Raw genomic sequence first — 13,810 nt, 5'->3', positions numbered from 1 at the left:
GTGATTGGGTGGGAGGAGAAGATGGACGGAGGAGGCGGGCCCGAAAGGGGCAAAGACCAACGTGATTGGATGGGAGGAGACGATAGAATGGAGGGACAGAGCCTTAGTGGGGGAGGATCCGAACTGATTGGCCTGAGGGAGTTGGGTGGGGCTAGGATCGAGAGGAGAGAAGCTGATACTCTACCACTGCCTAGCTGGGTGAGGCGGAGCCACAAATGAGGCTCTTGGTTGGATCTTTGGGAGCAAAACGGAGGGGCGGAGCGTCAGAGGAAGCGGGACCCGTAACAAACGCTTCTTGGCTCAGCAGCACAGTGAAAACGGAGAAAGCCGGGCAAGATGTAAGAAAGAGACCTGATAGAACCGAAAAAAGGGTAGCCAGACTGGCCTGGAGGGGCGAGGTCATAATCTGAGAAGCCGATCTGGTTGGACTGAGAAGGTCCGGAGAGAAGGGTCTGGAGAGAAATAAAAAGAGATCTCTCCCCGGGACCTAAAGCTTTGGCAGGGAGGACCCGGGTGTCGGATAACATAGGTTGGATGGGGCAAGACTTAAGAGCATAGAGCAAAGAGAGTCCTGATTAGCTGGGACAGTGAACGGGCAGGACTGAACTAGGGAAGGGAACTGGAGATGGACCACTTTCTCACGGAATGGGACTGGCTTGAGTGAAAAGGGACAGGGAGAAGGGAAGAGAGATTGAGAGATTGAGACCCAGTGAGAAGGTTTGAAACAAGTGAGGCTTGAAAACCTGAGAGCGTCTGAATAGGACTTAGGGAGGAGGAGCCCAGGCAGAAAGCTGAGGGTGCTGGGCCTGGAGAATGAATGAATGAATGAAGGATAGGTCGGGACCGAGAAAAGTAGGTGGGGTGTACGAATGGTAGACAACCCCTTGAACCGGCTGTAGGAAGGTGAGACTAAGGGAGGAGCGGGACTTTAAGGAGCTTGAAAGGGCTTGGGTGAGATGGTGGAGGGAGAAAAGGGACGAGGGGCGGGGGAAAAGAGGAAAAGTGAGACTTGCAGAGTAAAAGGCTACTGTGCTGGATAGAGCGGAGGGACCTGGATGAAGGAGAGTCTTGGAGTCCTTGGAGCCAAAGATCCTCAATGACTAAGGATCACTGACGATTTAAGGGGCAGGGTGAGAACGTCAATTGGTGAAAGAAAAGAGATGATGATTAGACCACAGTGAACTGCAGATTGGAGGATGAAGAGATGGATAAGAACTGGAGTGAGCCGAATGCACACAGAAGAGAGGGGAGGGGGAGAAGCCAAAGCGTCTAAACTGGGGCAATAGATGAGACCAATGCAAAATGATGCCGGGTTAGGTGTCAGAGAGGTCTGGAGTGGGGGCAGGGGTCGAATGGGGAGTTAGGGGCGGGGCCAGAACAAGGAGGACCGCCTTGAAGCGTCAGGCCCCGCCCCCAGAATGGTCCTGGGCTCTAGGAGGCAGTGCGCAGACGCAGGGGTTGGGGCGGAGCCAACGACTGCGGCTGGGTTTCTGAGCGAGGAGGTGCCAGTGGGAGCGAAGGGGGCGGGTCAGAGGGCTGCGGGCATCCTCTGGCTGCGCGCTGCCTTGCCCGCTGCCTCCCTCTGCCTGTGCAGCGGTTGGTTGGTGTCGCCTCTCCACCCCATCCTGCTCCCGTTTCTGTGTCTCTGGCCCCTCTTTTCTGCCCTTCCCCTGGGTCTCTGAATTTGTCCCTTTCCTTTTGAGGCTTTGCTCCTCTCTAGAGTTGTCTTCCCTTGCCTGGCCATGGTTTAGAATCCCATCCCCATTCTCATTCTTTTGGTCTCTACCTTTTACTCAGGGAGTGCCTCTCTAGGTCTCTCTTCCTCCCATTGGGTCTTTTGTCCCTCTTTGAGTCTCTGTCACCTCATGATCTCTATCCTCTTCTGTGTCTCAGTCCCCCACCCCACCTCACCTGTTTCTGCCTTTTCTAGAACTCTGGGCCCCCTCTTATTTTCTGACGAACTCCCTCTCCTTTCCTTTCCCTCTCCCTATTTATGATTGGTACCAGCCAGCTGCTTTACCTGCAGAGGGTGACATCAGGCCAGGCACCGGGTAGCTAGAGGATGCTGGCAGCCCCCTGGTGTGCCCCCTTCACTGCTCATCTCTGCCCTTTGTCGTCTGCTCTGTTGACTCACTCTAGTCCTACTTTCTCTCTGAGTCCTCTTTGGGTCTCTCTCCTATGTCTTACCCACTCCTGAGACTGTCTCTTCCTGAGGCTCCCCTCTCTCTAGGTCTCTTATTCTTTCTCTCAAGGCTCTCCTCCATACACTCTAACCCCCATCCTGGCCAGGGTTCATGCTGCGTCACTGCAGACAGTTACAAAGTGGGGTTTGTCCTGCAGACAAGGAGGTAGTTATCTCCTAGCCTCCAATCCAGTATCCACAATCCTTGGACAGCCCTTGGGTCTCTGATGGGACCCACCTAGGCAGAGAAAATACATCAGCACTTCCTACCTCTCTCTACCCTGAATTCTGATGTGGTCCTAGGCAAAAGCAGTGAATCTGTAGTGAGCATTGAATGAGGCTCCAAGGACAGTTAGAGATGGGGATGGAGGCTGGAGAAGGGGCTGGGTAGGCACTAGGGGCAGTGAATTGGGACTGGGGTGAGAACCTAAGTCAGCCATCCTTTATACCCCACCTCCACCCCTACTTTCTGCTTTTGACAGCAGCCAGGCCCAGGATCAAGTTACTAAATCAGCGGTTTTTGGTTTTTGTTTTGTTTCATTTCTTGGGTCCTCCCTCCCCCGCCACCAGAGGTCAGAAGTGTGGGAGAAGGTAGGTGTTGTTGGTGAGAAGGAGCTGGAAAAGGGGAGAATATGGAATGACATTTGGGATTAGAAGCTGGGGATGGGGGCAGCAGCCAGGAGTAACAGGATGGATCGGACTCCCTCAGTCATGGGAAATTTGGATGCTATCATTCATTCCTTTATTGCCCTCTCCATACCTCATCGGGGTATGTGAGGGTTTTGTGAGCCTGGATTCTCATCCATCCATCAGAGAGAAGGGGCCTTCAGGAGACAAGATGGGGTTCAGGACACCCAGCTGTGCTCACAGACCACAGGAAAACGAATTCCACGTTTGGCCATGGACCCAGGAGGAGAGAGGCTATCTGTCCACTTCTTCAGACCTTTTCACACCCCAGCTCCTCTACAGAGCATCCTTTCCCTGACACTAAACACAGAATTTCTGAAAGCTCCAAACTCCCACTCCTTATCCTGGACACTCCCTCCCCCATTCACCGAAGGACCCAAAAATTGAGGATGGGTCATCTTTTCCCTGACTTCTAGGGCTCCTTTCTTATGCCCTCACCTGCATTCCCATCACTTCCAAATCCAGGAAAGGGGAGTCCCACAAATGCTGAAAATACAGGACTCCTTGCCTGAGACCCTTCAAGTACCTTGGCCCCAAAGCTCAGAATCAAAGGGGATCCTTCCGATGTAATCTTGGGTTCCCTGCTTTCCAAGTCCCCTACCTCCCAAACTGGTACTTGGGCTGTCTTACTGTCCCCCCCCCCCCGGACCTGAGCCTCCGCCCCCTCCCCTGTACTCACCCCAAGTCGAGGCGAGGCGGGGATGGGGGAATCCGGGGCTGGCGACGGGGGAGGGTGACCCAGCCCCAGCAGCTCTGAGCAGGAAGAAGCTGCTGAAAGGGTAGTGACATCACCACCGGAGGAGGGGCGGCACCGCTTCCCCCCAACTCGGGGGCATCAAGCTCCGCCTTTATGGCGGACCCAGGGGTCCCCGGAATCCCAAGGGCAGAGAAAATGAACAAAAGATGAGGCCCACAGGAACGGTATCCCCCATCCTTAGAACAAGGGTTAGGAAACCCTTTATCGATTTCAGCCACCATCTCTCTCTACACACACACACACACACACACACACACACACACGGACACCTGTCGCTGTTGTCGCGACCTGTCGCCTCCCACGCATGTTGTGGCTGCGCCAGCCTCTGCTAAAAATGTAACAAGGCGTGGACTACAACATCCACGATGCTTCGCGAGGCCCGGAGCCTTCAACTGGAGGCAGAGAAAAGGTTAGGGATTCGTGGTATTTGTAGTGTAAGATTCCCCTCGCTAGTGTAAACCCAGCAGAATAGTCATGATACCCTTCCCCTCCTCGATTCCGGAGGTCCGACATTAATTTTTCCCTCTAAAACGTATGTGCTTAGTAAGAAGCGATCCAGGTAAGTTGTTTAAAAGGAAATGCTAGATTTTTACAAGGATGCGGGACCTCCGCTACCTGTCGGCGCGCATGCGCCTAGCAAGGGCGTCAGCCGCAGAACCGCGCCTGCGCGGGTTCATCCCCTTGCCGCCAGTTTCGCGGGAACGAGCGCGCGCCAGGCCCACCCGGGCGCTGCCGTTCACGTGCCCGCGGTCGAAGACAGACACGTAGGTCCCCAAGAAGACGTCGCCGAGGATCCACAGGGGTCCTGCAGGCGGAGGCATGTCCAAGCCCTGGAAGCCGGACATACACAGGCGGATGCCACCCTGAGCAATCTGCAAAGCGACAAGACAGAACCACTGGGTGTCACAACACGCCACTGTACCTGCCTTTTCCCCGGGAGCTAATGCTTCGCCCCTCCCACTTCCGCAAAAGAAAACAAGAAATGTTTCTGTGGGGGCTCCTACCCCGCCCTGGTGGTCTCACTCCCAGCTCCGCCCCTCAAGTCGGGTTATATTGTGTTACGCTGACGTCAATGAGTCACACACCTGAATGACGTAGTCCTGGGCCGTGAGGTTAAACCAAACCCCCCCAAGGAGGAAGGACACTGCGGGGAGCGATGGGATTTTCGAGCATTGAATGAGGTACTAGAGGAGAAGAACAAGTGAAGATGGGAGATTCTTGCTCAAATACCTTCCGCACCTCCCCAGCGCCATAGGGTAATGTCTGTATGGGACAACTAGATATTCAGGGCCTTGTATGGACAGGCCTTGTCACCAAGCCTTTTCTCATCCAGTCCTAAATAAGTAAGGTGGTACTCAATGGGTAATTCTCATCCCTCTCCCCACCACACCTGAGTCATTCAGAGAAGATGCTTGGAAATGTCCTTGCTTCCTTCCTCCGTGTTGCAGCCCATCAAGTAAAGGTCCAGTTCCTTCAGCCCTGGGACACTTTATAGCTACCTGCTTCCTCCCCTTTGTTCCCAGCATCCTGCCCAATGTCTGCCATCAAATTCCCATCAGCCTCCCCAGTCCACACTCACCAGAGACTGTGTCCTTACCTGCCCAGCCAGCAAGGGAAATCCCCCAATGGCTACATTCAGGGCCTGGATCTCCTCAGAGGGTCCTGTGATGAGGGATGTGCCTGTGTCTAGGATGGCAGCACAGCCCTGGGCACAGACAGTCAGCCCCGTGCCCACCTTCACACTGTGAGGGGAAAGGGGACAGGTATTAGAGGCAGAACTCTAGAAATGCACACCCCTAGCCTCCAACTTCAGGCCCAGGAAGCAAGCCACTCACCCCTCCATGTGGATCTGCCAGAAGGCAGGGACTGTGACTGGCACAAAGGTGAGGGGTGGGATGTAGTGAGTGGGGTCTGAGCCCCCCAGGACCAGCTCTCCTCCATCAGCCCCTTCAGAGTCCCTGCAGAAGCAGAGTGCTGTGGTGTCACTGATGTTTCCCCTTCCAGCCCCAGGAATGACCCGGGCTGCTGGGACTTCGTGCTAGTTGGTCTTTTCTCAGTTCTAGATGGGGGTAGTAGAGTGTGGGTGGGGCCTAGATATTGGAACTGGCAGCAAAGCAAGAAGTGAAGGGAAATGGTGCTCTTCTTGGTGGAGAAGGACTTTAGTGTGTTTGGGGGCATCCCAAAGTAGAGATGAGACTTCATTTGACTGGAAGGCAGAATTCTTGGGGTGGGGGAGTGGATTTCCTGAACTGCTGTAGTTACCAAACACAGCACTGAGGTTTCTGAATTGGCTCTGGATGTGTGATTTGTGTAGGGGTGGGGTGGCTTCCTGAGTAGGTAGTGAGACTTTCTAAATTGTGTGTCCTGGTATCAAGAGAGGTGTTAAGCTTCCTGAGTTGGCTGTCAGTGACCAGAAGAGAGAGTAGCGACTTCCTGAAAAATGGAGGAGGGCCCATCTACTAAGAGGAAGGCTGGACCTCCTGAGTGGGTTGCATGTTGGGGTAACTGAGTGGACATCGGGCTTTTTGGTTGTGGGTTATGGGCCTCTGGGAAGCAAGGTGGAGATTTGGGGATGGGGCGGAGACTTGCTGGTGAACAGGAGTGTAAGGTGGTACTCAATGGGTAATTCCTGACTTCCTGTTGAGTGTTCTCAAATGGAACTTGAGTTTTCTTTATGGTGAAGAGAGTGTTCCTAAGTCAAGTATTTGAAGGAAAGTGCATGAAATTCTCTGTTTGATTTTGAAACGTGGAGCATTTTGAAGTGATGGTGAGTTTCTTTAGTATGGTTTAAGTAGTAGTCACTTAAGCTGTGAAACTCATGAATAGGGTTGGGGCATTTCTTATATGAAACAAGCACTTTCCTCCATGGAGGCTAAAAATCGCTTTGTTAAGTGGATGACTTCCTGAAAGGATGATGAGATTTCCTGAATTGGGGGTGGGGGGCAGAACTTCCTTCTTGGGGCCAGGACTTGTAGGTGGGGAGACCCTCCCCCAGTACCTGTTGAGGTAAAAGGAGAAGACAGGCTTATCCAGTAGTCCCTGCTCCACCAGTGCATCCAGCGGGGGCTGAACTCCTCCCATAGCCAGACTGGGAAAGCCGAGGCCCAGTATCCCATCGAAATGGGCAAAAGTGAAGACCAGGCTGGGCTCCCACAGAGCCTCCCCAAAAGTCACTGGTGCACCTTTGATTTCCCCAATCTAGGAGTAGATTGAGATTGGGCCAGTTAGTTCTGGAAGGACATTACCTACCTATCCCTTAGATCCCCAAAGCAAGGCATGGATCCTTGTTTCTGAACATCCAGAAACAAGTCCCAACTGCCCAGGAAACTTTGCCTCCCTGCTTGGGAAGCCCCACCCTCAAGCCCTGCCTCTTTGCCCAGGAGACCCCGCCTCTTTAAGCCCCTCCTAGAATCAGTTGGTTTTGGTCACTGCGGTTCTTCCAAGGTCAAGCCTTCTTGCCATCACGCACAGTCAACTTGTCCTCGCTCAGGATTCCACTGAGCCGCCCGGTTCCATACTGAATGGCAAACTTGGTCCCATTGGGCCGGAAGGAGCTGGAAGCCTTGGGATCAAAACGGTGATGGAACCCTAATGCAGAAGATCAGAGAGGTGTCACTGGGGAGCAGGAGATTCCCATGACTCCTGCCCCTTAGACTTCTCACCGGTGAGGACATCAGAAGACAATGGTGGCTCAAACCCTTAGGAAGGATGAGGCCCCGTCCCTCCTTCTCCCTTCATCCCTGTTCAGCCTTATTCTCCCCACGATGAAAGCTCACAGCAAGGCAGACTGAGGAAGTGACATCGCTTGGATGGAACCCAGAGATTGGAGGAGCCAGTGTCAAAGACGACAGAGAAGTTTTGTGGAGGCGTTCCCAGGCCAATTTTCCCAAAATACTGGACCTGATGGCAAAGAGGAGATACATGAAGAGAGTCTGGCTTAAGAGCATAAGGGTGGGGCTGTGTATGGCTGTGACTCACATTCAAGAACTTGGAGAGAGGCACAAAGATGGGCTTGTCCCCAGTGGATGGAGTCCCCAACCTAGAGGGCTCTGCTGGCTCTCCCCATCCCCTCAGTGGGTTCAGGGTTCTGTGTCCAGGGTGAACTCGGTTAAGAGGGATCCTGAAGGGAAAGAAGATGCTGACAGTTACGAAGCTACCCTTCCTGGAAGCCCCTTATAATACAGTTCTCAAATAGGATATGATGGCAACTTAGACATCTCCATCAGCAGCAGCTACTAGAAACTTTACAATAGCAACCTTCCTGGAAATACAATGGAGAGCACCATGAAAAAGAATATCCTCAGAGATTTTACAATAGCAATACATCATCCCAAATAGAGCATCTCAAAGACCTTTAAATTTCTGAACACCTTAAAATAAGCCATTCCTGGGGAATTACCATTCTTAAAGGGTTCCAAAGACACTAACAAAAATCTAGCCCTTGCAAAAACCTAGAATTATGAACCTTTGTATGCTTCATTCATCATGTAAGAGGGGAATGTGAGAAAAAAAAAAAAACATAACTTCATTCCTTACACTAAAATACTTTGCACAGAGCTGGGCATAGTGGTGCACACCGTGATCCTAGCTGTTCAGGAAGCTGAGGCAGGAGGATCACAAGTTCAAAGCCAGCCTCAGCAACTCAGCAACTCTGTGAGACCCTGTCTCCAAATAAAATATATAAAAGGGCTGGGGATGTGGCTCAGTGGTTAAGCACCCCTGGGTTCAATCCCTGGTACCAATAAATAAATAACTAATACATTGCCTATATGTCAAAAATTTAAAGTGAAATAATAAGATCACCAGGAGCAAATGAAACATTAAAATAACTCTGGGAAGAGGACTGCTTTTCTAAGCATGACACCAAGAGAAGACTATTGATGAGTGAGATTCTAAAATTTTAAACCCTGGGGTAGGGGGTGTGGAAAGAAAATGAGGGAGGAAAAAAGAAGTAAATAAAAAAGCAAAAAAAAAAAAAAAAAAAAAAGAAAGAAAGAAATCTGGGGGAATACAAGTTGTATGTCAAAGAGGTAATATTCCCAATATGCAAAGAGTTTCTACAAATGAATAAGAATAATGAAACTCGGTATTCTCCATGGGTCTCACATTTCTACAGAGGCACTGGCTGGCTTTGTGCCAACTGCCCTTTCAAGGATTTTGTTTCATGAATAGTCACAGCAGAAGATAGACAGCATCTTTCTCTGGATTAAGGAACAGGCAGGTTTATGATCCATTTTAAGATTCCAGGTCACCTAAGGTCAGAGTTCTTCTCCTATAATGACCTCACTGCATGTTTAGGAATCACCTGACCCCCTTCGTATCATCTTGTGAAAGGGACTTCGAAAACTGAAACAAATGCTGATAGTCCTGCTCCTGCTATTGCTGGGAGTAATAAACTGTCTTTATCTCTGATCTGGGAGTCTTGTGTCTTCTTTGAGCAACATGATACTGTGGCAAGATAATTTCAGTTCTTGACAGTAGGGAAATGGCAAAGAACACAAATGGGTAATTCTCAAAAGTACAAAATTTCTAAACAAATTTAAGATGTTTGACTCCCAACAGTCATCAAATAAATACAAGTGACTTTATTTCACTCTGCAAGTTGGGAAAGAACTGAAAATACTGTCTCTGGTGGAAAAGAGAGTGTAACGTGATACATACTTTTAGGAGGATGATTTTTGATTTGGCAAATAGGTAACAAATACCTTAAAATTAAACACTTTTAAAAAAATATTTTTAGTTGTAGATGGACATAATACCTTTATTTTGTTTATTTAGTTTTTTTATGTGGTGCTGGGAATCAAACCTAGTGCCTCATGCATGCCAGGCAAGTGCTCAACCACCGATCCATAACCCCAGCCCAAAATTATACACGTGTGTGTGTGTGTGTGTGTATGTGTGTGTGTGTGTGTGTGTGCGCGCTGGGGATAGTGCCCAGGGCCCCACCCGTGCAAAGGACAGGCTCTATCACTGAGACACACTGACAGCATGCCTTTTTTTTTTAATTGAGAAATTTTTTAGTTCTGTGTTTGGCTAATTGTTCCATTGCTTTCCAGATAAATCATTAAGATATTATGTCCAATTGGGCATGGTGGCACATGCATATAATCCCAGCTACTGGGGAGGCTTAGGAAAGATGATCATAAATTGAAGGCCAACCTGGGCAGTTTAGCAAAAAGTGGGGAGCTGGGTGTTACTAAGGACGTAACTCAGTGGTACTTGCTTTCTTAGTATGTGAAAGACCCTGAGTTCAACACCCAGTATCACACAGAGACAGAAAGAGAGGTTAGGTCCTACATCAACATTCCATTATCATTTTATTTTTAATTAGAAAGTGATATTGAGGGCTGGGGATGTGGCTCAAGTGGTAGCACGCGCCTGGCATGCGTGCGGCCCGGGTTCGATCCTCAACACCACATAGAAACAAAGATGTTGTGTCTGCCGAGAACTGAAAAATAAACATTAAAAAATTCTCTCTCTCTCTCTCTCTCTCTCTCTCTCTCTCTCCCTCTCTCTTTAAAAAAAAAAGTGATATTGAAAGCTGAGATTACTGGAGGATTTCAGGAAGTAAAAGAAACCAAGGAACCAAAAAAAAAAAAAAAAAAAAAAAAAACCCTTGGACACACACCTTTTAACCCAACAATGTCAGTCTGGGGATTTCATCTGCAAGAGATGAGTGCAGAAAGATGTGTTCATGAGGATGTGCCTGACGGTGGAAACCAGAAACTGTCCAGTGGCCAACGGTGGGTTTGGCTTAGCTCTGTGGTGGAACTTACATGTACAGAATCTCATTTGACCACTAAAAATGAGGAAGGAGCTCACTATACCAATGGTTCTCAAAACTTTAGCATGAAGCAGAATCACCTAGATCAGGGGTGCTGGGCAAACCTTCTGTAAAGACTTTGCAGGTTATTACTCTCTGTCATAACTAAACTCTGTTAACAGAGCATGAAAGCAGCCACAGACACTAGGTAAATGAATGAACAGGACTAGTTCTCTTGAGCTTTATTTGCAAACTGGCCCTTGATCACAGTGTTTGCCAAACCCTGACCGGGGGCTAGTTAAAATTCAGATCTCTTAGCTTCTGATTAAGTAGGTCTAGGATGGAACATTTGCATTTCCAAATTCCTGGGTGGAATAGAAGCTCTCCATCCTGGACACCATTCCGAGACTCACTGCTCTGCATGGACTTGGAAAATGCCCATGATATATTAAGTTCAGAAACCAGGTTAACAAAAATCATGTGCATAATATTTTTGTACCTGCCTTGGAGCTCTGTCCCCTGGCTCACACCTTTGCCCTCACCCCAACTCCCATGACTCAGTCTTGAGAGGCAGGAGAATGTGAAGTGGGGAAAATACTTCCTGGAAGAGCCCCCCTCCCCCATCAAGAACCAGAGGGGTGAGAAGAGAAGAGAAAGGGAGAGGGGGAGGGAGGGAGGTAACAGAGGCAACGTGGTGGGAAAGGGACCCTTGAATGGGGGTCCCCAAAATTGGACTTTCAAAGGCCTGAACAGTTTGAAGGATGTGAGTTTCGAGGAATTGCAAATTCTTCAGGATCTGGAAGGTGGGGGGATCATCTGGCTAAAGACCCCCAAACCAGATCTTCAGAGCTCAGAATGGCATCTGAAGTGGCCACACAAAAATCCTGTCCTGAAAGGAGGAGGAGGCACAATGGTGAGCCCACACCTGTAATCCCAGCAGTTGGGGAGGCTGAGGCAGGAGGATCACCAGTCCAAAGCTAGCCTCAGCAACTTAGGTGGGCTCTAAGCAACTCAGCAAGATCCTATTCTAAATTAAAAAAAAAAAAAAAGTCTGGGGATGTGGCTCGGTGGTTAAGCGCCCCTAGGTTCAATCTCTGGTACAAAAGGTGGGGGGAGGAGAAGGAGAGGACCCCAACCGTGGGTTTCTATATTGGGGAATCCTAGACTGAAAAAAAAATGGAAGTAGGGGGCTTCAGAGGATGTCATGTTAGAGCCCTCAGGGGTAAGACCCCGGTTTAGAGATCTGGGGACCCAAGAAAGAGGAGCCAGGGATCCTGGGGTGCTGAGTTTGGAAGCCACGGAACTCGGGCGCACACACAGATTTAAAGGGCAATAGGTGGAGAAGCCTCCTCAGAGTTGGGGTGTCGGGTGGGATCCCATACCGGATCAGCTTGGCCCGGGCGGGCTCTGCGCTCAACAGCGTCAACAGCAGCAGGCACAGCGGCGCAGGCGACATCTCTGGAGACCCGGAGTGGACCCAGGCGCCCTGGGGCCCCTGTTCTTTCCCCTGAAACTCCGCCCTGTACACGCCCTCCCCCACCTCCCTCCGGTTTCGGAGGTGAAGTCCCTCGGTGCGTGACACCATGGCGGGGAGGCGGGATGCTTTTAAAGGTTACCGCCGAGTATTTTTTGAGAGGTCACCCAAAGTATTTTCCTGTGTCCCTGGCTCCTCACCCCTACCTTTGGCAGGGATGGGGGTGGGGGACCCGTCCTCAGCTGGACCCGTTCCCTCGCCCCGCTCCTTTAGTCTATCGGTTCGGTTTTTACTTTGAACTTTCACTTCACTTTTCTGAGACTAGAAATATTTCCTTGAACAAGAGGGAGGGACGGTGAGTGTTTGCGAAGGTTCTGGGGGAACCTTCCGAGAGGGCGTCAGATTAGACACCCGCTTCCCACGTGACGCTCCGCCTGTGTCTCGGGACCCCTGACTTGGAGCTGCTGTTGAGGGTGGTCGTGTGTGCATGTTTCTTCTTGAAACGGGATCTCTCTGTGTCACCCAGTTGGCCTCCAACTCCTGGATTCCAGGGAGCCTCCTACCTCAACCTCCGCTTGGACAACAGGCACGCGCCGCGGGGGGCTAGGAGCCCGGACTCCTGTTGTGTTCGGAAAACGTAGAAACACACGGATGCACACACGTACACAAGTGGTAGTGACACCACCAATAGAAAAGTTTTAAAATAATTCGCAGGAATTGTCTCCGTCCCTCCATGTAGCCCTCCCCTTTCCTTGATTAAGCATCGCAAATTTTAACAAACGTGAGAAATCAAGTGAAAATGCAGATTCCTGGTCGAACTTAGAAATTTTGGATAAGGAGGCCCGAGATGGGGGCCCTAAAGAATCTGCATTTTGCCTGGCGAGGTGGCGCACGCCTGTAATCCCAGCGGCTCCGAGGCTGAGACAGGAGGATCAAAGCCAGCCTCAGCAATGTAGCCGGGCGCTAAGCAACTCAGTGAGACCCTGTCTCTAAATAAAATACAAAATTGGGCTACGAATGTGGCTCAGTGGCAGAGCATACCCTGATACCAAAAAGAAAAAAGAAAAAGAATCTGCATTAAAAAAAAAAAAAAAGAAAAGAAAAACCCAATGAACCTGTAACCACAAACATTACTGAAAAATTCCCTCCCTCTCCCTCTCTCTCTCTCTCTCTCTCTGTGTGTGTGTCTGTGTGTGTGCACGTGCCTGCTGCTGTTTAGAGATCTGGGGACCCAAAAAAGAGGATCCAGGGATTGACCTAAGGGTGCTTTACTACAAACTTACATCCCTGCCCAATTTTTTTTTTTTTTTTTTTTTTTTTTTTTTTTTTTTTTTTTTACTTTGAGACAGGATCTCACTAAGTTGCTGAGGCTGGTGTCCAACTTGTGATTCTCCTGCCTCAGTCTCCAGAGTAGCTGGAATTACAAGTATTACTAAAATAAAAATATATAAAAATATATACATCCGATTTTTGGCTCACTTAATTAGATTTGCCTGTCAATATCAGCAGACACATCTCTTTTTTTAAGTAAATAAAAATAGATTTTGCTAGTTGATCTGCATCTTATTTTCCCACTTAACTATATAACTTAAACTTTTGGACACTGGCCTTAGCAACCTAGTGAGGTGCTGTCTCAAAAAGAAAAAAAAGGAAAGGGAGGAAGGAGAGAACTGGGGGGCGTCTAGAATGGAGCTCAGTGGTCAAGCACCCTGGCTTCACATCCAGTACCAGTACAGACAAGAAAAGAAAGAATAAGATACAATTTACCTATGATAAAATTCCCAAATCTTATTTATTTCTGGTACTGGGGATTGAACCCAGGGGCATTTTACCACTGAGTTACATCCCCAGTCCTTTAATTTTTTTTTTTTTTTTTTTGATACAGGGTCTCCCTAAGTTACTGATGCTGGATTCAAACGTGCAATCCTCCTGTCTCAGCCTCCAGAG

General features: G+C 49.5%; 1 protein-coding gene across 1 annotated transcript; it reads right to left on the bottom strand.

Moving 5' to 3' along the window:
- Positions 1–4,217: 4,217 nt before the first annotated feature.
- Napsa (napsin A aspartic peptidase) lies at positions 4,218–11,848 on the bottom strand. The gene is made up of 9 exons (XM_076838975.1): positions 11,772–11,848; positions 7,605–7,746; positions 7,403–7,526; positions 7,096–7,214; positions 6,625–6,824; positions 5,462–5,584; positions 5,224–5,368; positions 4,712–4,810; positions 4,218–4,498 (listed from the first exon to the last, which is right to left on the bottom strand). Exons 1-9 carry the CDS (start codon positions 11,843–11,845, stop codon positions 4,238–4,240), a joined length of 1,287 nt encoding a protein of 428 aa, XP_076695090.1. The 5' UTR covers positions 11,846–11,848; the 3' UTR covers positions 4,218–4,237.
- Between the last annotated feature and the right edge of the window lie 1,962 nt (positions 11,849–13,810).

The sequence above is a fragment of the Callospermophilus lateralis genome, chromosome 18 (assembly GCF_048772815.1).
Source record: "Callospermophilus lateralis isolate mCalLat2 chromosome 18, mCalLat2.hap1, whole genome shotgun sequence".
Lineage (NCBI taxonomy): Eukaryota > Metazoa > Chordata > Mammalia > Rodentia > Sciuridae > Callospermophilus > Callospermophilus lateralis.
This window is presented reverse-complemented; position numbering and strand designations above follow the sequence as displayed.

Bases quoted from the DNA above. Each gene is read 5' to 3' on its own strand.
- Napsa (XM_076838975.1), bottom strand. From the start codon at position 11,845: ATGTCGCCTGCGCCGCTGTGCCTGCTGCTGTTGACGCTGTTGAGCGCA. The intron at 7,527-7,604 runs GTGAGTCACAGC...CTTTGCCATCAG, and splicing joins CTCTCTCCAAGTTCTTGAAT to GTCCAGTATTTTGGGAAAAT. The intron at 4,811-5,223 runs GTAAGGACACAG...CTTCTCCTCTAG, and splicing joins TTCCCTTGCTGGCTGGGCAG to TACCTCATTCAATGCTCGAA.